This window comes from Bidens hawaiensis, unplaced genomic scaffold, assembly GCF_021521415.1.
Source record: "Bidens hawaiensis isolate Kalapana, Puna unplaced genomic scaffold, B.hawaiensis_p1.1 tig00053090_1, whole genome shotgun sequence".
NCBI classification, from domain to species: Eukaryota; Viridiplantae; Streptophyta; class Magnoliopsida; order Asterales; family Asteraceae; genus Bidens; species Bidens hawaiensis.
The window spans coordinates 32,628-58,102 of record NW_027499555.1 but is presented as its reverse complement, the minus strand read 5'-3'; the positions used below and the strand labels follow the sequence as shown (position 1 = coordinate 58,102).

At 38.2% G+C, this 25,475-nt stretch overlaps 2 protein-coding genes and 1 pseudogene across 3 annotated transcripts; 2 read left to right on the top strand and 1 right to left on the bottom strand.

Moving 5' to 3' along the window:
- Positions 1-14,417: 14,417 nt before the first annotated feature.
- On the bottom strand, positions 14,418-15,074 carry LOC143599920 (leucine-rich repeat protein 2 pseudogene; annotated as a pseudogene).
- A 4,363-nt stretch (positions 15,075-19,437) lies between these two features.
- LOC143599925 (putative E3 ubiquitin-protein ligase RHY1A) lies at positions 19,438-21,835 on the top strand. Its single transcript, XM_077077755.1, has 4 exons — positions 19,438-19,512; positions 19,543-19,755; positions 20,985-21,142; positions 21,285-21,835. Exons 2-4 carry the CDS (start codon positions 19,552-19,554, stop codon positions 21,610-21,612), a joined length of 690 nt encoding a protein of 229 aa, XP_076933870.1. The 5' UTR covers positions 19,438-19,512; positions 19,543-19,551; the 3' UTR covers positions 21,613-21,835.
- Positions 21,836-23,826: 1,991 nt separating this feature from the next.
- LOC143599924 (uncharacterized) lies at positions 23,827-25,383 on the top strand. Of its 2 annotated transcripts, none has more exons than XM_077077752.1 (5): positions 23,827-23,932; positions 24,067-24,088; positions 24,165-24,270; positions 25,053-25,160; positions 25,256-25,383. In XM_077077752.1, exons 1-5 carry the CDS (start codon positions 23,866-23,868, stop codon positions 25,355-25,357), a joined length of 405 nt encoding a protein of 134 aa, XP_076933867.1. In that variant the 5' UTR covers positions 23,827-23,865; the 3' UTR covers positions 25,358-25,383. The 2 variants fall into 2 exon arrangements, with proteins under 2 accessions (XP_076933867.1, XP_076933868.1); XM_077077753.1 differs by having other exon boundaries at positions 25,268-25,375.
- The last annotated feature ends 92 nt before the right edge of the window (positions 25,384-25,475 follow it).

The following is a 25,475-nucleotide window of genomic DNA, read 5'->3' as shown; positions in this document are numbered from 1 at the left end:
GTTCAGCCTCCCGGTTACACTCATCCACAGCTTCCGAACCATGTTTGCAAACTACAGCGGTCTTTATACGGTTTAAAGCAAGCACCGCGTGCATGGTATACGGCTCTCGCTTCCTTTTTGATTGATTCCGAGTTCACCAAATCCCATGCGGCTGCCTCACTCTTTGTCTACAATCAAAATGGTACCATGTGTTATTTTTTGGTTTATGTTGACGATATTATCTTGACAAGCAACAACAATGGGTTTATGAATGTCTTTGTGTTGGTGCACAATGTCAGTAGTTCATAGTCTAGTGTCTGTAATCGATTCTGTAATGTTTAATTATGTTTTGTATGTTTAAGCGAAGTTACTGACAAGTTCGCTTAACAGGCGAACTTGTTAGTCAAGCGAAGTTATGGACAACTTCGCCTGAACATGCCAGGCGAAGTTGTCGTGTATAAATAGTCCTAGGTTACGGCTTGGTTTGTAATCGTTGTTTAAGTTCGTGTCAGTTGTTCAAGTTCATTGTAACGTGAGGACGAGAGTCTGTAACAGTGATATTACATCACGTGTTTGAGTTATAATATATAACGTATGTTCGTGTGATTCGTGTTCTATACTCGTAACGATCTACGCAGGGATTCCGCACCTGAGTAGACCGAGATATCTCGTGCGATCCGTCCAGGGAACCTACAATTGGTATCAGAGCTTTTGCTCGATTGTGTGGTTCGGGATATTCACGCGGGTGTAGAAATCGTCCCGTTTCGACTATTCGCGGGACGTGTTTTCTGTGTTTTTGAGTCAATCTTACCTCCTACCATCGTATTCAAGCCTTTGCACCGTCAAAAACCTCGTAAAATCCATATTTCAGATCTGCAAAAACATCCGTGTTCATCAGGCGAAGTTTCCGTCAGGATACGTAGGGTTTCGGCGAAGATATAAGGTTAAGCGAAGTTATCCACAACTTCGCCTACCTTCTCAAGTTTGCCTAACTCAGCGAAGTTCTCTACAACTCCGCCTACCTCCTAAGTTCGCTTACCTTAAGCGAAGTTAATCATCTGCGAAGTTCTTCAGCGAAGTTAATCAGCGACGAAGTTAAGGCTTAAGCGAAGTTATCCGTAACTTCGCCTACAGTACTTTTCAGAAAATTTTTTTGATTTTTTTCGGGTTTCTTATTTTTCGGGAAAGATGTCGTCGATTAACATCTCTGAGTTAGTGAAGATGGAAGTTGAAGCAGGGTCAGCTACTAAGGCCCCAAGATTGATGAAGGGAACCGATTTCGTTGCATGGAAGGATCGGTTCATACAATACGTCAAATACCAGGATGCGAAGATGTGGGTATGCATCCAGGATGGTTATATTCCACCAGTTATGGAGTATGAAGGTCGTGATCAAATCAAAAAGTATAGCAAAATGGAAGAAGAAGAGAAAAAGATGTATGAGGCCGAGAGCAAGGCTCATGCTGCTATTACTATGGCTCTTCCACAAGAGATCCTTCATACGTTTAGAAAGTACACGTCAGCAAGAGAGCTTTGGGAAGCTCTTGAGAACAAATTTGAAGGGAATGTAGGAATCCGTGCTTCAAAAATAAAATTGCTCAAAACCCAGTTCTCAGTCTTCAAGTATTTGAAGAATGAATCTTTAGATGATATTATCACTCGATATTACCATCTGATGACTGAATTGAGCAACTATTCAATTTCCTACCAAGAAGAAGAAATAGTTGAGAAGCTTCTAGATGCTCTCCCACCAAAATGGGAGATGTACACTGTGCTGATGAGGGAAGACAAAGACTTTCCCACATATGATCTAGAGACGGCAGTCAACAAGCTCAGAACCTTTGAGCTTAACATGGTCAGAAAAGAGACACCTATGGATCAGGTTCAAGATCCAGGTATGTATGGAGCTAAAGTCAACACTAGCTCAGGATCGAAGACTGAATCTGCTGCCTACTACTCGAAGGGAGAGTCGGGTGCAAACTCATCACATGAGGGTCATGTGTCAGTCAACACAAATGGTGATGTTTGCTATGTAGCAGGTGGATCGAGTGGTTCTCAACCCCAGGTAAGCAAGAGTAGTTGCTCTCCAAGTACTCCCAGCAACAACTACTCCAAGATGCCTATGAGTGTCAAGTCTGCCGAAGAGCAGTTTGGTCTCTATGCTTCTTTTATTGCTTCCTATGAGAACTACATTCAAGGGAAGGTTGTTGATCCAGCTATGTTGGATGAAGACTATGACCTGATTGATGCTGATGATCTGGAGGAAATGGATCTGCAATGGCAGATGGCTATGATCGTAAGAAGAGTGAAGCGGTTTATGAGAAAGACCGGGAGAAAATTTGTCGGTGGAAAGCCAGGGTTTAACAAGACGAATGTGAGATGCTACAATTGTCAGCAAAACGGTCACTTTGCAAAGGAATGCAGGAATGAGCGTGTGGAACGAAGTCAGGGCAGGACTCCACAGCAAAGTGGGGGTGCTAAAGATTATAGTGCAATGATGTCCAGAGAAGATGGTGAATACAACTGGAACCTGCATTCTAAAGAAACTTTTGAGCAGGCAAATTTGGCGAAGGTTGAAACTGAAGAAAATGAGAAGGTTACCGGAGAAGAAAAAGCTCTTATGGCAGATGTTAATGACCAGCTCTCCGAGGTATGTTCTAAACCTACATGTTCTAAATGTGAAAACTTGTCTGAGCAATTAGCTACTATAACCGATCAGTATGTTAGGTTGGATGCTGAATTTAAAACCCTAAAAGAAGATCATCATTTTACAAAAGCTAGAGAAAATAGCTATAAAGTCAAAATAAAAGCTTGTGAAAAAGATGTTAAAAGTCTAAACACAAAACTTGCTGAAAAAATTGAAGTGATTGATTTAAGCTATGAAGTTTTGGAAGAAAAAACCAAACTAATTGCTGATAGAGAAAAACAGATTGCTGATCACCAGGTAAAAGTGGTGGAACTAAATAGAAAACTAGAGCAGTTCAGAAATTCCTCTGCTATTCTTGATCACCTTGTTAGTGATCAAGATTCCTCTGCTAAGAGAGGAGGAATCGGTTATCATGAGGTTCCACCACCTTATAATCACAATTACACTTTTAACCCTAGTGTTCAGAAATCTGTTGACTTTGAGGTTGCTCAGACATTACCAGTTAAAGTAACTTGTAAAGAACCAAATGTTAGTGGAGGCGAAACAAGTTCGCCTGTTTCAAGTGTTAAAATTTCTGATCCAAGTCCAGTCTCGTCAGATTCGGATAAGTCATCCGAGTCTGGTAAGGCAAATGAGGAGGTGGTATTACCCAATGGTGGAGAGAAAGATAAGACGAATAAAAAGAGTACTCCACTAAACCCGTACGTCCCACCATATGTGAGACGAACAGGCGAGAATAAAGCCTCGACATCTAAAACACCGGTTGATAAAAAAGTTGAGCATAGGTGTTGTTTTAGGTGTAATCAATTAGGACATCTAGTTGCAGATTGCCCTCTGAAGCAGCAATTCAGAGGTGTAAGGCCTACTAAAACTGAGAATAAGCCTAATAGTAATTATCATGCTGCTAAAAATGAAAACCATTTAAAATTCAAAAATGTGACTAATTCAGGTTTTCATAAAAACAAATCTCAGTTTTACACTGCTAATAACCAAACCACAAGCTATAATTCTTTCAATTCACAAAGGTTTGGAAGGCCTCACAATCAATCTTCAAGGAGGTATCCTAATAGGACTTACAGGAATTATCGAGATACTAACTTTGGAAAGCCAAAGTTTGGGATGTATAGATCCAAGACCAATTGGTCTTGGGTCCCTAAATTCTAATCTTTTGCTTTATTGTGCAGGAACAGTTGAACAGGGCTGCCAACAATCTTTGGGTTGTAGATAGCGGCTGTTCCCGGCACATGACGGGTAACAAATACTTGTTACATGATTTGAAACATGTTCAAGGAGGGAGAGTGAGCTTTGCCGGTGAAAGTGGAGGCAAGATTACAGGAATGGGAACGGTGTCGAACGGAAAGATGACATTGGAGAAAGTTAACTTTGTAGAAGAATTGAAGCACAATCTGCTGAGTGTGTTGCAGATCTGTGATAAGGAGTACACCGTTCATTTTACAAAGAATGAGGCGATTGTGTTGCAACCTGGTTTTCAGATACCAGAGGAGTGGATTGTGATGAAGGCTCCACGTGAAAGGAATACATATATTATGGATATGAGGTCGACTAAAATGACCACGGAAGAATCATGCCTTATGACAAAAGCGAGTGAATCGGAGTCCGAATTGTGGCATAGGAGAATGGGGCACATTCATCTTCGGAAGATGAACAACATTGTCAAGAATGGACTTGTGCTGGGCGTTCCCTTGAAGAATTTCAATTTTGAAGATAAATGTATAGCGTGCAAGAAGGGAAAGCAGCACAAGAAATCCCATCACACCAAGAAGGTCAATTCTATTGTCAGTACTCTAGAGTTGCTTCACATGGATCTCTTCGGTCCCGTGAATGCAAAAAGTCTAGGAGGTACTTCTTATTGCTTGGTGATCACTGATGACTACTCACGATACTCGTGGGTATATTTCCTGAAATCAAAAGACGAAACGGCTCAGATGGTGAAGAATTTGATTACCAAAGTTGAGAACGTTATGGATAAAAGGGTTAAGTTCATCAGGAGTGACAATGGAACGGAGTTCAAGAATTTTGAGATGGAGATCTTCTGCCTTCAGAAAGGGATTGAACACCAATACAGCGCTCCGTATACACCGCAACAGAATGGAGTAGCTGAAAGGAAGAACAGAACATTAATTGAAGGAGCCAGAACAATGCTGGCTGATTCGAAGCTTCCTGTGGTGTTTTGGGCTGAAGCTGTTGCTACAGCCTGTTATGTTCTGAATAGAGTCTTAACTGTTAAAAGACTTGGTAAAACGTGTTATGAGCTTATGCATGGGAGAAAGCCCAACTTGAGTGGTCTTGAACCATTCGGGTCCCCTTGTTCGATTTTAAAGACAAATTCTAAATTTGGTGAAGTAGCCGATGAAGGAATCTTAGTCAGTTATGTTGTTGGGACTCCCAACAGACGTGTCTTTAATACATCGACCAGCAAGGTTGAGGTGGTGTGTAACACCGATATCACAAGTTACCAACCGCCAAAACCAAGCAACGGACCTGCTGAGTTTTTCGACTATGTTAAACTTTTTAAGTCTTTTAACATACCATATTTGGATATTGCTGAAGAAGAAGAGAGAGTTGCTACGAAGATGATCCTTGATGAGGAAGAAAACCTATTGCAAAGACAGCTAATCGATAAATGTCAACCTTCCTCATCAAATGCTGTCGATACCCTTGCTGCCTCGACTGAAGAAGAATTTTTCAATCCATTTCACTCTCAGCATGAAACAACCATTGACGAGCTCTCTTCTAACTTGGAAGACAATTTGCATGTCGGTTCTGTTCCGACCACGAGAATTCATAAAGATCACCCTTTGGAGAATGTGATTGGTGATGTGTCCTCCGGTGTACAAACAAGACGTAGCTTGAATGAGCACACCTGTGTTTACACAAGCATCAAGGAGACAGGGATAATCAACGAATGCCTGTACACCTGCTTTATCAGCCAGATTGAACCGAAGAATTATCAAATGGCTCTCAAGGACAGCTCGTGGGTCGAAGCTATGCAAGAAGAGTTGGCTCAATTCAAGAAAATGGAAGTTTGGACTTTGGTTGAAAAACCGAAGCATGTGCATGCGATAGGCACAAAATGGGTGTTTAAGTGCAAGAGAGATGAGAAAGGGATTATCATAAGAAACAAGGCGAGGCTAGTCGTTAAAGGTTTTAATCAACAAGAGGGGATTGATTATAATGAAGTGTTCGCTCCTGTCGCAAGGTTGGAAGCCATTAGATTGTTTTTGGCGTTCGCTGCTTATAAGAAGATGAAGGTATTTCAGTTGGATGTGAAGAGTGCGTTTCTGAATGGGAAAGTTGATGAGGTAGTGTATGTTGAGCAACCTCCGGGTTTTCCTGACCCAGACTTTCCTGATCACGTGTACAAGTTAAGCAAGGCATTGTATGGACTACATCAGGCACCTCGTGCCTGGTATTCAACTTTATCAGATTACTTGCTTGAAAATGGGTTTGAAAGAGGGAAGATAGATAGCACGTTGTTCTTCAAGAGAGATGGAAGCGACTTCCTGCTGGTGCAAGTCTACGTGGATGACATTATCTTTGCTGCATCAAGAGTCTCCATGTGACAAGATTTTGAGGCCGTCATGAAAAAGAGGTTTGAAATGAGTGCTATGGGTGAACTAACTTTCTTTTTAGGATTGCAGGTTGATCAGAAGAAGGATGGGATGTTCATTCATCAGACCAAGTATGTCCATGATGTGCTCAAACGCTTCAAGATGGAGGACAGCACTCCATTCGACACTCCAATCTGCGTCAATCACAAATTGGGTGCTGAGTCAGACGGTGATGCAGATGTGGACCCAACTCAATATCGGGCTATTATAGGTTCTTTAATGTACTTAACTGCTTCTAGGCCTGATATAATGTTTGCTGTTTGTCTTTGTGCACGCTTTCAGGCAAACCCAAAAGAATCTCATCTGAAGGGTGTGAAGAGGATACTGAGGTATCTCAAGGGCAAACCGAAGCTGGGGTTGTGGTACCCGAGAGGAGGAGACTTGGAGCTAGTCGCTTACAAAGATTCTGATTATGGAGGGTGCAATCAGAGTCGGAAGTCAACAACTGGAGGATGTCAGTTTCTTGGTGGCAGATTGGTGTCGTGGCAATGCAAGAAACAGACTTCGGTCGCAATTTCAACCTGTGAAGCAGAATACATGGCAGCATCCAACTGCTGCTCTCAGGCTCTTTGGATTCAACAACAGTTGCGCGACTATGGTCTGAATTTCTTACTTACTCCTATTTGCATTGATAACACAGCTGCTATCTCAGTAACTAACAATCCCGTGAAGCACAGTAAAACTAAACATATTGACATACGTCATCATTTTATACGGGATTGTGCTGAGAAGAAACTGATTGTGCTTGAAAAGGTGGATACGCTTGATAATTTCGCTGATCTTTATACTAAAGCGTTTGACAAAACAAGATTTCAAAACCTTATCGAGCTGAATGGGATGATCAATCCCGAGTAACCATGCTTTTCATGTTATATTTAAAAAAAAAAAAAAAAACGTCACTATCGCTTAAAAATATGTCGGTTGCCTCGGTTTGAAGGACTTGTCTTCGGATATGTTTTGGTCCTCATTTTCTACTTGTAGAATTTGAGGATAGCCATTAACCAAAGGACTGAAAGTGACCGGGGCGGTTTATGATGAGTTTTCATTCTTTCGCTTAAAATTAGTCGATCATACTTAGTTAGAAGGACACATACTTGTATGTGGTCGGTCCAGCTGATCCATTGGATCTTCGGGATAGCCGTTTACCTGAAGACTTTGTTTTGGTCGGGGCGATTAATGTTAAAATTTTTTTGAGGGAAATGAAATTATTTTTCAAGTCTGCTACTTCGTAAGAAGTTCGTTTGCTATGTTTAACAGAAAATTGATCCAACCTTGGAAAATGATAAATATACTGATTCTGTGTGCTTAACTAGTGAAGTTATTAGGCTTAAAAGGCTTTAGGACAGTTATTGTATGTCATTGTAGCTTTTTATGGTGCGTAAAAGTAGATGTGATACAAACTAAATCTACTTGATTTTACGTGGAAACTCCTTACGAGTTTTGCATGTCTTCATATATATCTTTCCGAATGATAGGCAGAAAAGCGATTACCCAGTCATACACGAGCCCGTAAGTGTTCTGATTCCCGTAAAGATAGCGTTTCAAGAAACTGCAGTGATCCAGATTCGGGACTTGCAGTTGTTTACTACTCTGAAGTCTATGTACATGTTTATCATAAAAATAAATAAATAAAATAAAAAAAAAATTATGAGTTCTGAAAATATTCTAGAGTTGAAAATGTCAAGACTTCTCAATCATGGAGTAAGAAAGAGAACGGGAAGCAGATGAAGAGTACTTACAAACTTAATCAGACACTATGGGTCGAGGTCAATTCGGGGTGACTTGGGAAAAGCCAAATATGCTTTGAGAATAGATAGGAGGCATCATAATCTCTGAGTTGTTGCCCACTTAAATTTTGAGGAATAATTGAACCTAACTCGTATCACAGAAATGATGAAAACCATCTTAAGTTATTTACCTGCTTACAACCTGTTTCTTTATGTCATAATACAGCTAAACACGGATCTATGTGACAGTCAGGTAATTAGTATGATTTCTGTTCGGATCTTTTCTAAAACATAGTAGTCCCTATCGAGACTGAAATTTGATCCCTTATACTTTAATTTTTAAAAGTTTCTTGTACTTAGGTAGTTTTATAATTTTGTATCTGGTTACTTGGACTTGATCGTGTCATTTAATTCTTAAAGGGAAGTTTTAGAACTTAATTGCAAAATTTTCGAATTATAAGGGTTGATTTTGTAAATATAGGCGATGTTGTTAAACAGGCGAACTTGTTAATAACTTCGCCTAGGCGAAGTTAACCGTAACTTCGCCTGTATAACTCCGCCCCTATATAAGGATTTTCAAAGGTCATTCGTTCATCATTTTATATATCAGCGAACTTATTCTCGAATATCACAGCGAACTTAATTCGATTATCATCTGATTATCTTTTTTTCGATTTCAATCAGTATTCAAGGTGTGTTTGGGTTCTATATCTTATAATCGATGTTCAATGTTGTTAACCCTAGGTTGTTTCGACACCCGGTTAGCGACCTCGGACGTTCGAACCTTATACCCGATTTCAAAGCTTGTTTTTACGTGTTCATGAGCAAACTGATCGTCCGGATTGCCTTAATATCATGTGTTTTAGTCTCCTAAATCGTCAAAATTGACCGACACACCAGATTTTCGACGATTGAATCAACCTTACTGTCGCCGTTTGAGATTCAGACGAACTTAAGCTTTAGGCGAAGTTATCCGTAACTTCGCCTGAGGCTCAACTTCGCCTGAGGCGATGTTGTGGTGAGGCGAGGTTATCCGTAACTTCGCCTGGACCTTTTAATTTTTTAATTATTAGACGAACTTAAAGATGAAGCGAAGTTGTTCCCAACTTCGCCCCAACTTTAACTTCGCCTATACAGATTTTATCACAACTTCGCACATGGTAACAAGCGAACTTGTGGTACGCCTTAGCGTTTATCTAACTTGGTTCGTTTGTTGCAGATATGGCTGCAGTAGCAGGTGCTGGAGGTGCTGGAGGTGATGATGGAGATAATCAGAGGCAATTCTTCCCGGGTCATAACATGTATATCACCTTAGACCCGGAAGCGAGCGGTGTTGAGGATTACCGCGAGATAATCACATTCCTCATTCGCTCGAGGATATTCCACGCTCTCACTACGACTCTGCCGATATCCTTACCCAATATCGAGGATTTCTGGCAGACTGTGGAATACGATTGCCGCGTTGAGCCCCCGGTTATGCGAGCAACCGTCAACAATCAGGAGGTTCAGTTCTCATCTGAACAAATACGGGTGGCTTTACGTTTCGGTGAGGAGACTAGGGATGACCCTACAGAGTTTGTGGCTCCGTTCCGTGATGGAGCGTTTCTCCGAATGGGCTATTCTGGTCCATTAGGTGATACTCAGAGGAGGAAGGGTTTCCTACTCGATCAGTGGCGCTTCTTCATGCACGTAATGATTGTCTGCATGTCAGGGAGGAAGGCGGGCACTGACGGGATGGGTGCGACCATGCAGTCTGCAATGACTGCTCTGACTTATAACAAACGTTATAGCTTCAGTCAGATGGTCTTTTATGAGATCGATAGACAGAGGAGAGCGATGGCTTGTGAAAGGTTCATCATGTATCCAAGATTCATTCAGATGATCTTGAATCATGTTGCTCCCACGTTGCCTCAACGACGTCCAATACGATACGTGGAGAGTGTGAGCAAACGGATCTTTGCTCAATGCCGGACTTCGAGTGCGAGAAGCAAGCCTGAGTTGCGTCCGAGGCATACTGAGTTGTACGTTTCGCTCCGCCCGCACTGTCAGGTATGTCGATTGTTCCTACATCACTACAGGTCACAGGTTTAAGCGCCGCGGATGTTCCCGTGGTGGCTACATCATCAGCTTTTGGCATCCCAATCACTACTATCCAGCTGACGACTCCGGAGATTGTGTCTTTACCACATCCAACGCTTACTCCTTCAGAGGTGGTTGCACAATTTGTAGAGTCCACAGTCGTTGCAACTGCAGGGTTGTCGGTCACGATACCACCTGCGGTTACGTCCACAGCTGCTTCTGATGTCCCGGTTTCATTCGAAATCCCTGCTGAGTATACTCAAGACACATCTCACATGAGGTTTGATTTCGATGCAACCCTCTCAGACTCGGAGAGAATAACTGCACTTGAGCGGGTCGTGGCAGAACAATCAAGGGTGAATCTTGTCCAGACCCAGGCTATTCAACGCCTAGTAGCAGAAAATCAACTACAGTCGTCCCTCCTGGTTGAACATGGGAGAATTATAGATGCTATGAAGGAGTTCTTGGCATCTCACGGGGAGACAGGCTGTAAAGGCGACGAGTTAAGGACAAAGAAGAGAAATGATAGAGACGATGATCCCAATGCATCGAAAGGTGCAGGTGGTGAGTTGCCAAGAACTACTCAAGCTCTTGGGACTTCCACAGCTCAGGGGGAGTCTGCAGGTGCGGCTGGCAGTTCTGGTGGTGATGAGGTGGTGATGGTTGATGATGAAGGAATGGGAGATGATGTGATTGATGCTTTGAAAGAATTAGATGATGATATGTTTAGTGATGATGTGTTGTTTGATGATGATGTGCTGCCAATTGAGGAGATTGAGAAGATTGGAGCTCAGATTGTGATTGAAGAAGATGTTGAAGAAAGTGAAATAGTTGAAGAGAATGTGGAGCATGACATTCCAGGTGTGGAGAAAGCAGATATGGGTAATGAGACAGTAATCGATGAGACTGAATGGGAAGAGCAGCCTAGGTGGAAGGAAGGCTATGCTCAGTGGTTCGTCAAAACGAAGAAACCAGCGGTCCCTACAATGTTTAAGAAGAGTTACAATATTAAAGGCTATGCTGAAGCGAAGAAAGGGATTATTTGCTGGATCTATGATGAGCAGTTGAAGCTCTTTGTGATTAAACGGTATGACGGCGTTCAGTATTTTAAAAGAATGTTAAGGTCGTTGAATACACTGCCGGAATGTGAAGTGAAAGACTTAGCCAGATTGGGGTTAATCAATCGAAGTGACGATAATATAGCTAGAGTCATTGAGAAAATTGTATGGAGAGAGAGTATAAAAGAGAAGAAGTTTGAGCTGTTGAAACCGCAGAAGGGAAAACTTGTTGAAGACAAGGATAGAGGTTTGAGAGCTGATGGAAAACCTTGGATGGTCATGAAGTATAAACCGATCCGGTGTTTGAAAGAAGTACCGATGAAGCTTATGCCCAAGGATATGCTTAAAGACCTAAAGTGGTGGTATGTGGATTGTGAGACAGCAGAGGCAGTGATGGAAGACGAGGATGAACAAGAGCTCCTAAGAGTTTACGATCCGATGCATTTGGTAAACTTATCGCAAGCTGATCTGAAGGTGCTTAATGAGAAGAAAATCTTTTATATTCCTGCTTGGAAGGACGAAGCGAGGAAGTATCAAAGAGTTGTGTCAGTTTGTGTTAGAGAAGGAGTGCATGCGTGAAGATACAAGATTGAAGATTACAAGACAAGTGCTTAAAGATCAAGATATGAAGCTACTGCCAAGGGGGAGTCTGTTGGTGCACAATGTCAGTAGTTCATAGTCCAGTGTCTGTAATCGAGTCTGTAATGTTTAATTATGTTTTGTATGTTTAAGCGAAGTTACTGACAAGTTCGCTTAACAGGCGAACTTGTTAGTCAAGCGAAGTTATGGACAACTTCGCCTGAACATGCCAGGCGAAGTTGTCGTGTATAAATAGTCCTAGGTTACGGCTTGGTTTGTAATCGTTGTTTAAGTTCGTGTCAGTTGTTCAAGTTCATTGTAACGTGAGGACGAGAGTCTGTAACAGTGATATTACATCACGTGTTTGAGTTATAATATATAACGTATGTTCGTGTGATTCGTGTTCTATACTCGTAACGATCTACGCAGGGATTCCGCACCTGAGTAGACCGAGATATCTCGTGCGATCCGTCCAGGGAACCTACACTTTGTTAAGAGCCTTGCATCTAAGTTCTCGGTGATAGACTTAGGGTATCCAAGTAACTTTCTGGGAGTGGAACTCATACCTACTACACATGGTTTGTTTTTGTCTCAACATAGACATATCCATGATTTATTAACCATGCATCACATGGATGGGGCCAAATCAGTCAACACACCCCTCTGTTCTTCTCAAGTTCTAACACTTGAAGATGGTGCTCCGAAAGTGGACCCAACACCGTATCGTAAGCTTGTAGGTTCTCTTCAGTACTTGTTTTCACACGCCCGGATATTTCTTTTGCTGTCAACAAGCTCTCACAGTTCATGCATCAACCAACTCAAACGCACTGGCAAGCTCTCAAACGCTTGCTTCGTTATCTCAAGGGAACCGTTTATCATGGCTTGTTTTTGAATAAAAAGTCTCCCTTGGAGCTCACTGCCTTTTCCGACTCTAATTGGGGAGGCGTCTCCACAGCCGGTCGCTCCACCACGGCCTACATCATCTATCTCGGTAGCAATATCATCTCTTGAAAATCTGCACGCCAAAAGTCGGTCTCTCGGTCTTCCACCGAAGCCGAATATAAAGCACTTGCAAATGCCGCCACTGAGCTTGCATGGATTGAAAATCTACTCAAAAAACTTGGTCTCCCCGTGCGCGTGTCACCTAAACTGTATTGTGACAACACCGGAGCAACATACTTGTGTGCCAATCCCGTTTATCACTCGCGTATGAAACATATTGCATTAGATTATCATTTTGTTCGTGAGAAGGTCGCGGCGAGTACTTTACGAGTTCATCACATCAATTCAACGGATCAACTGGCGGATCCTCTTACTAAACCACTCTCTCGGGCTCCATTTTTAAGATTACGATCCAAGATTGGAGTCTCTGACGGAACCTCCATCTTGCGGGGGCGTATTAACACAAATGCATTAACATCAAATCCCGCTAATTGATTTATTCAAATAATTGAAATATTCTAGAATCAATGCTTAGTCAAAGTTGTTGTTACTTCCATGTATATCTCTTTATTAGCTCCTGGAATTATGCACCTCTTCCTATATGTACACAATGTATCTATTAATTAGAATTTATGTTTTCCATTATCTTTTTAACATATACCTTTCGATTGGAAAGCTTGTGAAAGGACCATCAACGGGTATCGTGCCACAAAGATTATTATTAGAAACATCACTACAGCCGACAAAATATCAAGTTTAAAATAATCATTCACCATCAAAGATGAAGTGGAAAGATGTTTGTATAAATCCTTAATACTTACAAAAATTTAAGATTAGAAAGAGTAGTGAGTTCCCTCGGGATGGGGCCCGAGAGCTTGTTGTTGTTTAATCGCCTGCGTTTACAACGTATAATATTAGCTTACGTGCATGTCTCTAAATAATGATAAAGAGTTTGGATTAATGCTTACAAAAATTTTAAAGACTTCAACTTAGAAAAGGATTTAGGGATTTCCCCTTGGAAATTGTTGCTATATAAATCCATGCTTATGAGGTTCTTCAAGTTTCCTAATTCTTTCGGGATCTTTCCTTCGATGTTGTTCCCGTAAAGTTCCCTGTAGTTTAAGCAAAATATTGCAATCTAGGTTCTCAATAACCAAATAAAATACATAAATACGCAAACAAAAAAACGAACATAAATGGAAACCCTTATATGAACACAAATTAATAAGTATAAAATCTTTAAGTAGATGACTCACCCATATAATATTTAATTATTTTCTATTAATGCATAAACGAACATAAATAAACAGATATAAACTAACACAAATAAATGAGCGTTCATGAAAATAAATGAACGAACGGGCATGTGTTCATGTTCGTTCGTTTATTAGATAAACGAACTTCTCGTTGAATGGTTCACGAATAGTTCACCAAAAGTTTGGTTCGTTTACATGCCTACAAATAATCATATAAGCAATCCAAAACACTCTCGGAACAACTATCAAATCGCAATAAGTAGATAACTAGTTTTATTAAGCAATCGCGGTGAAAGTAAAGACTAAATTACCCTCAACCAAGGTTGCATTTTTCTAAAGAAAAGGGTCCATTTTCCCCTAAACCTTAAACTTATTTCCAACAATAACAATTTAATTAGATAATAACCCTTTTGTAAAATCACAAGCCTAAAGGTCTAAATGTCACAAGTAATAACCAATAATGACAGAAAAACTTATGATAAACACCAAATAATTAATAGATCAAAGAATTGTAACAAATTACAAGTATTGAAGATGCTTGAGTTCACCAAGCTCATAACCCAATGACCAGTAATATTAGAGTTCCCCAAATCCCTGAAATTAAAATAAAAAAAATCTTAATAATAAATAAATAATCAAGAATCTTGAAGTCTTACAAACGAATAGCATGGTTGTTGGAGTCACAAGAAACATGGAACCAAGTACAAGGATTTACAAGTGTTGGATCCCAGCTTTGTAACACATTTTTGGGGTCTGAAAACTGGCTTCTTAGAGCATATAATGCAGTTCCTGTAACATCAACAATCAATAATTATTAACATATGAATTAAGTTCATTAAATGGAAAATGTTATACCATAATTAATTTACCTTCTAAATTGTTGCATAATATTGGAGTGAGAAATAAGAAGATTGATATAAGGACAACTGAGAAGCTAAAAGTAGACATTTTATATGAGAACTTATTTAGATTATTATTATTGTGACAATTTGTGGTTGGGAAAATGAAGAAGATGATCAGAATATTTTGTTCAAAGAAAGACAAGTGAAAATGCAGTTGGGTGGGAATAAAGGTTAAAAAGTCATATGTTTTGGTTTTGATAATGATTGATATGCTTTTCTTTTAAAAAGTTTTTTAACTTTTAGTAACACTAGAAAACTTCCGTAAATGGCTCTTCTCTTTTGTTTTTTTTAACTGTAAATTTATTTTCATTTAAAATTTTTCTATCTTTGTATTTACAAAGATTTGAATTCACCATCTTCATTTTAAAATAATGAACATTATATCACTGGACCATTAAATCATGATCCATAAATGGCACCTCAATAAGATTAATTTTTTAATCAACTCAAAAGCTCACCTAGCATAATGATATCAACGTGGTTATTTAAGTGGAGTATCTCCCAAACGGTGAGAGCAAGTCCTATAATAGACTTTAAAAAAAAGGTGTAATAATTTGTTGTTAATAAAACTTAAATTTGAACTGGAAATTACGTCCGTAGAATTGAACACGATATGAGATAGGTTGATAGGGTACATCGGTTATGGGAAAAAAGTTATCGAGTAAAATGCTTTTGGTTGAGATCTGAGTTCAGTTTTTTTTTATAATTGTTACCCAATATAATATATACAAGTTAAAAAAAGATTTTATGTAGTTTATGAATCAAGCATATATTAATATATTATAGTATCCTACTTAGCATCCTATTTTATAACTAGCACATCCTGTTATTCATGCCTTTTTGTTAGATTGTTATAACAAATCATCTTTATTGCTCATATCCACAATACTCATATTTCTGACTTCCTTTAAAAACACAACACATGCCTTGTGAAAGATCGCATTTCCCTTTTGTAATAACATCATAATAGAAACGTCCAATGTAAAACGACACATGCGTTAAACGACAATGCACCCTTGACACTCCTACCATTGACGATTCTAACTTATCGTGTCTATTTGATGTTGAAATTATAAGGTAGTCTATTGTCATTGGTAAATTTCGATACAAATCATAAGCCTTGATTACATTCAAACTAAGTTGTGAGTTTTAACATATAAAATTTCTCATACAGTGGTACAACACCAAATCAAATGGGTTAGTTTACATATTTAATCATTATTATGTTTCCATTTTTGTAAAATCCTGTAGATATTACATATTAATGAATTTGAATTGAGATATGTTAATAGTGACAAACAAACACCATAAAAAGTAAGTTACATGTCAAAATAAAAAACTAGTGTCATGAACATTAACAAAACCAAATAATGGCATACGGAAGTTGAAAAGTCACCCGGACGTGGATATATTAGTTTAGAGTAGTGTAGGAGTACAATGCGTGTGATGTTGTAAGAGGACTAAAATAGCATGCTGAAGAAGTCAAGGGACCAACACAAATAATAAATGAACCGTAACATCCCTGACTTCCGGTCTATTTTGGCGTGTCCAAACTTCATATACTACTTCCAAGTGTTTTAACTATTTTAGTCTCTGTGGGCCCACCTCTGGACCCATTGTCATAATATGTTGGTCTTATGTTGACTCGGAATTGTGAATTTCTCAATTTCACCATTAACCTTTTTTTTTGGAAAATTCTCTAAATAAGACAAATGAAGAGAGAGAAAAGAAAATAATCCTATTTAAGTCAAGATTCTCAAAACAATCCACAAAATATGTACTGAGGCAACAACTTGGAAAAATAAATGATGAGATTTTTTAACAAATTAAAATCTGACACGTGTAAAGGTTCTGACACACCAGACGAGATTTTTAAGTCCGACCACATTTTTAACTTAATTAACTTTTTAAAAAACCGTCTCTCCAGACGGGTTTTTTATGTTTCTCGTCTGGTCCGTTTAAATTATTATTATCCCTACCTTCTTCCACATCTTCATCTTCTTCTTCGTCTTCATCTCCAAAATCCCCAGTTTCATCACACCAAGTTGAGCAAGTTTGTAAAATTTTAGTTTCTTCTATTTGTTGTGTTGAAATTGGTAATGATCATGGAATCAAAAGAAATGATAATGCCAGCAGTAGAAACAAAAGCACCTGAGGCTCAATCAAGCTATCAATTGGCTCTAAAGTCTAACAACCCCACCCAAACAATGGGACCGCAGGGGTTTACCATGGAGACTATCAACTTGCCATCTTCTTTGGCAAAGAAAAAGAGGGGTAGGCCCCGGATGGTGTGGCTGTCAGCGGAGGGTCAGGTGGTCGGACATTGTCACCAATGCCACTCTCCGCTTCTTCACCACCCTCTGCCGGTTATTCTGATATTAAGCTTGGTGGGCATGCGAGAAGTGGTGGTGAGTTTCAGGCTGAGAAGAAGAAAAGGATGAAGATGATTTCTTCTGAGAGATCAAACATGAGCTTAGGTAAATTAATTTGCAATTAATATTGAAGATGAAGATGAAGATAAAGATGAAGATGAAGAAGATGAAGATATGGAAGAAGGTATGGATAATAATAATAATTTGAATGGATCAGACTAGAAACATAAAAAAACCATCTGGAGAGACGGTTTTTTAAAAAGTTAATTAAGTTTAAAATATGGTCGGACCAGACGAGATTTTTTAAAATCTCGCCTGGTGTGTCAAAACCTTTACACGTGTCAGATTTTGATTGGTTAAAAAATCTTGTCGTTTATTTTTCCAAGTTGTCGCCTCAGTACATATTTTTTGGATTGTTTTGAAAATCTTGACTTAAATATGATCATTTTTTTTCTCTCTCTTCATTTGGGTTATTTAGGAAATTTATCCTTTTTTTTTCTCAAGTAGAATCACTAGCACACTTACAAGTTACAAGTCATCAATGAATTAATTTTTCTAGTTTCAAATTATATGTGCAAAATATTTTAATAACTATGTACGGTATGAGTTTGTGTTCATTTGTTTGATTTACATGACAAGCAATCAAACACGGGTAATTAAACTTACAGGGTTTTCATATTGAATTTTTGTTAATAATAAATGTGTTCGTGTTAGACTGTTAGTCTACACACGTTTACTAACAGTATATTCGAATGGTTCACAAACACAAAAGAACATAATTGAACATCTACGAAGATAACTTGCGATTTCAAGAAAAGTTAACAAAACATAAAGCTTCAAGAACGATCAAATGAACAATACCTACACCTTTGAACAAGTTACATTCTTTTGAAGCTATTAGGAAGAGGAACATTGGAGTTTCTCCTTTGAGTTGTGTTCTCTGTGACTCGGTTGAACACATCCTAACAGGTTGTTTTTTCGCAACGGTGGTTTGACAACACATCAATGCTTGTTGCAAGGCTCCTTCTATTTATATCTTTTCGTTTGACAATATTTTCAAACTCCACTCTAAGGTGAATTCAGGTGAGAAGATTCTTCATAGTATTATGATTATTGCTAGTTGGAGGTTTTGGATGACGAGAAACGAGAAACTTCACGAAGGTATATTGGGTAAAGTTGAAGATGCTATTGGTAATATCCAGGACCGGCCTTGAGGCATGGCAGGGCAGTCGACGGCCACGGGCCCGACAACCCCCTAGGCCCGAAATTTTTTATTTAAAAAAAAATTACATGTATTTTTTATCAAAAAAAAATATGTATAATCAATGTTTCAACACAATTACATAACCACTAGTTTCGTCTAGTGGTAAAGAGGTATGACATCTCACCAAAAAGTTGTGGGTTCTAGTCTTATTTGAGGCAATTTGAGACAATTTTAAGCTTATTTTTATACAGAAATTTTTTACAAAACTCAAATCATAATCAAGTAAGCTCATATAAAATTAAATTGTTTAAACCTAACAAAATGCTTATTTTACTTAAGGCCCAAAAAAAATTTCGCCTTTGGCCCAAAAAATTTTCCGCCTTCTCGGAGCCGGCCCTGGTAATATCAGGTTTCTTGTGGCTTAAGAATAATAGCCCTAAGAGATTTTCAAGGTGTTGGTCTAATTTGTGTAAGTTTGCTTTAACGTAATTGTCTTGTGTTTTGCGGTGCCTCCTCCGTGCTCGGTGAAGAGGTCCTCCTCTTATAAAAAAAAAGTCAAAAACAATGTTTGAAAGTAGAGGTGCACAGAATACCCGGTTGCGGACCTGACTCGGAACCTACCCGTACCCATTTCTCCCGGGAACCAAAACCGAAACCGGAAATATCCGGTCAAAACCAGAACCCGACCCTACCCGAAACCCAAAAAAAACCCAGTCAAATGCCTGACTTTACCCGGAACCGGTTCCTACCCGACCCGGTTTTAATTTTTATTGACCATACCTGGTTCCAGTTCCTGAAAATACTTGGTTTGTATACATGTATTTGAAAGTGTTGTTATTTTGTAAGATGTTTAAATCTCCAGCCCATCCTGAAACTGACCCAGGCCCACAACCCAGCTTCGATGAAAAGATAACACTTCTTTAATACAAAATCAAAGAAGTAACGGGGAAAGTAGATAGTCATTTCGATGTATGTATAATGTATGTATAATGTATATATATATATATATGTATGTATGTAACCCGGTGAGTCCAACTAACCAATAATAATAATAATATCATCCCATCTCACCAAACTCACGAATAATATCCAACTCTGCCTTTTTTATTTTGTGTGTTTCCGGTGGAAGATATTATATTATATATAATTATTATTATTATTATTATTATTAGTGGATGACAAGTGCTTCGGAGCTGTTTTACAGCCGGAGATACCGTTCCGGTGGTCACAACGACGTCACCATTACAGGCCTTGATTCCTCTTTTTTATCTGATTCCATTTCATCTTATCGTTCCACAATTCCTCGTCATAATAATAATAATAATCGGTGTCTCTCCGATTCCCGTCGTATTCACCGCCGTCGATTTCATCAACTACTGGTATTATTATTATTATTATTATTATTATTATTATTATTATTATTATTATTATTATTATTATTTATTTATTTCCCCTAATTAAATGTTATTTGTTTTTTGTTAATTGTGAACTTAAATATAGTTGATTATGTTATTAATTGTGTGTTACTTTCAGTAGCTGACTTCAGTTAAATAGTTGACCTCTTAAGCGACTCGTTTATTATTTGTTAATTAGTTAATTTGTATACACTTTTAGTTAGTTTTATATATTTTGAGACAAACTTTTATCACCTTAAGTAAGTTTGGCTTGAGCTCGGCGTGTAGTGTGAAAATAATAGGTTCAAAAGAGTTAATAATTAAAAATATACATTAGACTCGTTAATGCTCGACGACCGTAAACGATCTTCTCATACAAGGCTCGGGCTTGGTAACTAAACGAGCTTTATTCGAGGCTCGGGCTTGAAAAGGCTTGGCTTGCTTCAAGTTTTCTTTATCAATCCGATCTCGAGTGGCTCGGCTTGTTTATTAATTGTGTATTTCGGTAGTTGACGTAGTTTAAATAGTTGACTTGCAAGAGCTCGAGCTCATTTATTATTTGTTAATTAGTTAATTTGTATATATCTTTAGTTATCTTTATATATTAGGAGAAAAATTTAGTGAGCCTAAGCTTGGCTCGTGCTCATATGATGCGTGACCTTAAACGAGCCAAAGCCCGGCTCGAGCTCTGCTATGTAGTGTGAAATTAATACATGGAAGTTCAAAAAAGTTTAAAAATATCGTTTACAAGGCTCAAGCTCAAGCTCAGTAACTAAACGAGCTTTATTTGAGGCTCGGGCTCGATAAGGCTCAGCTCGTCTTGAGCTTGGCTGTGTAGTGCGATTTGTGAAATTACTATATGGAAGTTCAAAAGAGTTAAAACATAAAAAAAAAATAATACATTTTGTTTACGATGCTTAGTCTTGGTAACAGAACGAGCTTTATTTGAGGCTCGGCTCGGCTTGTTTCGAGATTTTTATCGATCCTATCTCGAGTAGCTCGCGAGTGGCTTGGCTCATTTGCATCCCTACTAGTTGATAAGGTCCGAATTGTTTGAACTTAGATTCATGTGCAATTCAATAATTATAAAAACAGAACTTTGTCATAGGGGTGGTTATATTAACTCTCAAAGCTTATATTTTGTTTTAAAGCAAATTTATTAAAATTTTATGTAGCTAATGTTATAATTTCTAACTGCTAATTGTGACATTCAGGAACATCAACTTGTCAATCCTGAAGAAGGTGGTCGCATTATCAACCCTGACAGTCACAGATCCATTCGCACCGCGCATAATAGACTTCCAGGATCTGTATTACTTGCAAGAGAAAGACTTGTCGAAAGACTCAGAGGCGTTTCTGTTTCAGGAAATAGGTTAGTGTCAGACTGATTAATACTTACCTTGATGAATATTATTATTGAAGTATTATAGTTTTTATATTTATACTGATTAACTCGCTCAGTTACATATCAAACTGATAGTCGTGTAATGTTTGCAAAATGTCAATATATGCAGCCAAAGAAGCGGGTCATCATCCACCAACACCACCGCCCATCGAAATGACTTCTCTACCCGTAATGTTGTGGAAACCCGAAGAAACAAGCCAATGGGATTGAACGAAGATGAAGTGAAGTGTTTACGGTTGGAGGCTTTCAGCAGTGAAAGTTGCAGCGTGTCAGTGGAGTGCACAATTTGTCTTGAAGGTTTTAAGGATGGCGATGAGATAGTTTCTCTGCTTTGCACGCACAGGTTCCATTCGTGTTGTTTGGTCCCTTGGGTTCGGGTCTGTGGGGCGTGCCCGAATTGTAGAAAACGCGTAGTTGTAAATGTGCCTGTGAAATAATAATAATCCCCTTTTGTAGCATGTAATAATCACTTTTCGAGTTTTGTTATCTAAAGTCTAAAGATTAGTTAGGTTTTGATTGTTCTTTATATATTTTGTAAGATTATATAATACATCAATGTATTCGGTTTAGACGCAAGTAAACGGATGATTGAATTCATGTTTTGGGAATAACCGATGGTCTGGCTTCGGTTGGGCATACTATAACTCTATAGCCGACTAATATCACCGAACAACATCAACATTGAACAAGATCAGTACTTTATAATTGAATATTTGATCAGCAGCAGCATCATAGAACAACAGCAACAACCTTGGATCAGATTAGCAACACCATCACTTAACCGACTGACAGACAAACGCCAAAACAATCAATCGAAAACTGATCAGTTAACAATCCCTAACGACCGAAATTTTCGGTTTTGATTCAGTAGTGTTCACCAGTTCAACCAGTGTCTCTATTGGTAATGGTTGGTTCAACTCTAAATCAGTTTTGTGGATGCATTTATATAAAAAAGTTTATATCTTAATTGATTTGTTTTGAAACATTTATATAAAAAGTTTATGATATGAACTTTTTATATAAATGTTTCAAAACAAATCAATTAAGATATAATATTTTTTATATAAATGCATCCACAAAACTTTTTTGCACCAGAGGTGCACAAAAAACCCGATTTATGCACCTATAGATTGATAGTAACAAATGAAGTAAAAGTAAAGTTACAATTTGATCAAAGACACTTGGTATAAACTATACGTTAATGACAACGGATTATGAATCATAATTTTTTTTTTTTTGAAAATTTTTTATATATATTTATTAAGAAACATAGATTTTACATCAATATAGCAGGTAGGCGGGCAACAAGCTGCGCCGCCACCCCTTTCTGAATTGCAAACCCTAACCTGCTAAAGACATACCCCTGCCCCTTTGGAGTCGACACATTGCTATGCACAACCCGTTGGACCCTGGTTAGGAAACGGATAGCTTCCGGTGCCAAGGAGCCAAAGGTATCAAAAGCCAGAGGGACAAAAACATGTTGGTTATCTTCGCAGGCTTTAGCATGTTTCTCCACCTTCTTCGTTTCAGCCCTTTTCATTGTTTGCCCAGCTACAAACCCATTATCCCTCAAACCAGCTAAAGGAGATACCCCCTGTGAGGTCAACACAAGCGTGTTTTCCCCCGACCCAACCAAAGACGAGCAAATCTGCCGATCGTAGAGTGGATCTCCCTTCCGTGGGGTCTGTAAGGAAGTTTACGGGAGCTTCCTTTTTAGCTAATATCCCAACTCTCCTTAAGATGTCCCAAAGAACGTCCCGCACCCAATCATGTCGGTATTTGAACCCAAGCATCTCCTTGCAATGAACCGCATGCTCTCCGAATTTATCCAGGCAAGCCTTACGGCAGATCGGACATGTTTCGTCTTCTGGGTACATTGGGACCATCAAACGGTACTTAAGAATGGCCCTATACTCGACCGCAGACGTGCTTTGGCCCAAGCCATCAATCGGGATAACGGTCAGAAAATCTTGGGCATGAGGACCTTGTAAGCATTAAATAACCGCCTTCTGTCGGGGGGAAAATCCAAAAACTTCTCCCAGGCTCTGAGCGATTTTGCCAAAAAGGGCATTCGCCAAAGTTTTTTGAGGCTTTGGTGGGGCGGTGTCCTTATTAGAGAAACCGCCAATGTCAAAGTCTGGGAGAGCGCCATTTAGGCGTTCTAGGGCCTGTACGTAGTTTGAAATCATAATTAAATAAATTTAATTAATTATTTATTTGATATTATTATAAGGCATATCAAATCTCATATTTTAATTTGGGATTGCTTATTTTAGCTGATTTATAATTTATTAGCTTTTTAAAAAATTAAAAAATCATTTGGGATTTCTTATGTAGTAAAGAGAAAAGTTGATCGAATTATAAAATTAGGGCTGACAACTGATGACATGTTTAAAACACGATAAGACAAACATGTTTATCAAAAAAGTGTGGTATGTGATTTTTTTATTTTCTTAAATAATTAAAATTAATAGGCTAGATAGACTCCATCGGTTCCGGGTCCCCTTAAAAGTGTTTTATAATAATGACATATAAAGTAGTTAAACGAGTCGTATTTATTCTGCCAAACGTTTCATTTCAAACCATTAAACTGTTAAAACACGAATTGTCAGCTCGGTACAAAATTGTAACTTGTTACTTTTACCAAAATAATAAGGGAGTAAAATAAGGAAAATCTCAAACAGCACACCATGAGCTCATGTATTAGCTTACAGGTTGCAGAAACCATATGGACTGAAATCCAATCAACTCGTTCAGGTACCATACAAGCATACATATATATATACATATTCATTCAATCTAATTTTGAAACCAATTGTTACATTAGATATGAGCCCTAATTTGCATTCTATTTGTTTGTTTGCTTGATTTTTAAATCTCCAATGATTCAGTGACTGATGATCAGCTATCCATGTGAGTAACTTAACCTAATTACACATAATGAATGATAATCAATTAATTAATAATAATAATAATTTGACAAATACAGTTTGCATATTTTGTTTGGAAAAAACCTGGAGAGAGCTACGAAAATAGTAGATGCTCGAGGGGTGAAGAAGATATCCGGACAACCTAGCGGACGCTCCATTTTCCAGGTTTCTAAATTATCACATACCAGTCTGCACGGTTCGCTTATTAGCCTCAACCGAACATTTCGTTAATTTAATAAACAAACGCACATAAACAAAACCTTTGTTCGTTCATTCATTTATGTTTGTTTGAAACTTTGAATTTTAATAAATACATAACATGACATAACATAAGTAGTTATGCTTATATAAATATGAACATAAAAGGGGTTCGTTTAAATACATACATATATATATATATATATGTTGTATTTACTTGTTTATTTTTTATTGAAAGAAATAAATCGTCGTGATCAACCTCTAGAGTTTGTATTCGTGAAGGAATATGGTTGATATGATTGGTAGTGTTTTTGGATGAATTATGTTTGTGTTCTTTTATGCTTGATCAATTATGTTCGTTTAATCTTGTTTGTTTATCTACGTTTACTTTCCTGAAGTGTTCATTTAAGTTTTTAAACATGCCCATTTTCTTAATGATCGAACATGAACAAAAGATGCATTCGATTATATGGCCGTGTTCGTTTACCTGCCTATTCAGTTAACCAAAACCAAACCTGGCCTAGAATTACTGCTTACAAGTACATGAATTCGAGTTATAAAACATGGAATTCATGAAATGGATGCATAAAAGCTAGAAATATATGAAAAAAATAAATGGTTCGGTTGGGTTTGGTTAATAGAAGTTAACCGAGGGTACAAACAAACCGATAACCTATTTTTGGTTAATTCAATTCTTGGCTCGGTTTCATCAGTTTTCGGTTATTACTCACCCCTAAATCTATACGTAGGTTGTTGGGGAGTCGAGAAGGAAGGAAGAATACCTATGTTTCCCTGAACACTATTGTGCATGCTACTCGTTTTTCTACGACATTGTTAACAGAGGAGAACAGATTTGTGTAAGCCTAAGCCACCTTTACATATATTTGGATTTGGATACACAATATTATTCATGCTAATTTTGATTTTGATTTGATTGTATTAATGTTTTCAGTGTAAACATCAGTTGGCTGCCAGAATTGCTGTCTCATTGGGTACATGTGTGGATGTCAAAGTGTCTGATGAGCAGCTAGCACATCTGCTTGCAAAACTCTAAAAACATTGCAGAAACATGAATGTAATATGTCACATTGATTCTATCATATAATATTGATTTGCTTCTTGCTTGTTATTTTTCAAAACAAAAAGCCAAGACCAAGCATGTTCTTGTGCTG

What these genes read in the sequence shown, in the direction of transcription:
- LOC143599924 (XM_077077752.1), top strand. Translation starts at nt 23,866, where the DNA reads ATGAGCTCATGTATTAGCTTACAGGTTGCAGAAACCATATGGACTGAA. An exon ending in ACTGATGATCAGCTATCCAT is followed by an intron (nt 24,089 to 24,164) that starts GTGAGTAACTTA and finishes TGACAAATACAG; the next exon opens with TTTGCATATTTTGTTTGGAA. An exon ending in ACAGAGGAGAACAGATTTGT is followed by an intron (nt 25,161 to 25,255) that starts GTAAGCCTAAGC and finishes TAATGTTTTCAG; the next exon opens with TGTAAACATCAGTTGGCTGC.
- LOC143599925 (XM_077077755.1), top strand. Translation starts at nt 19,552, where the DNA reads ATGACAAGTGCTTCGGAGCTGTTTTACAGCCGGAGATACCGTTCCGGT. An exon ending in GTCGATTTCATCAACTACTG is followed by an intron (nt 19,756 to 20,984) that starts GTATTATTATTA and finishes TGTGACATTCAG; the next exon opens with GAACATCAACTTGTCAATCC. An exon ending in GTTTCTGTTTCAGGAAATAG is followed by an intron (nt 21,143 to 21,284) that starts GTTAGTGTCAGA and finishes CAATATATGCAG; the next exon opens with CCAAAGAAGCGGGTCATCAT.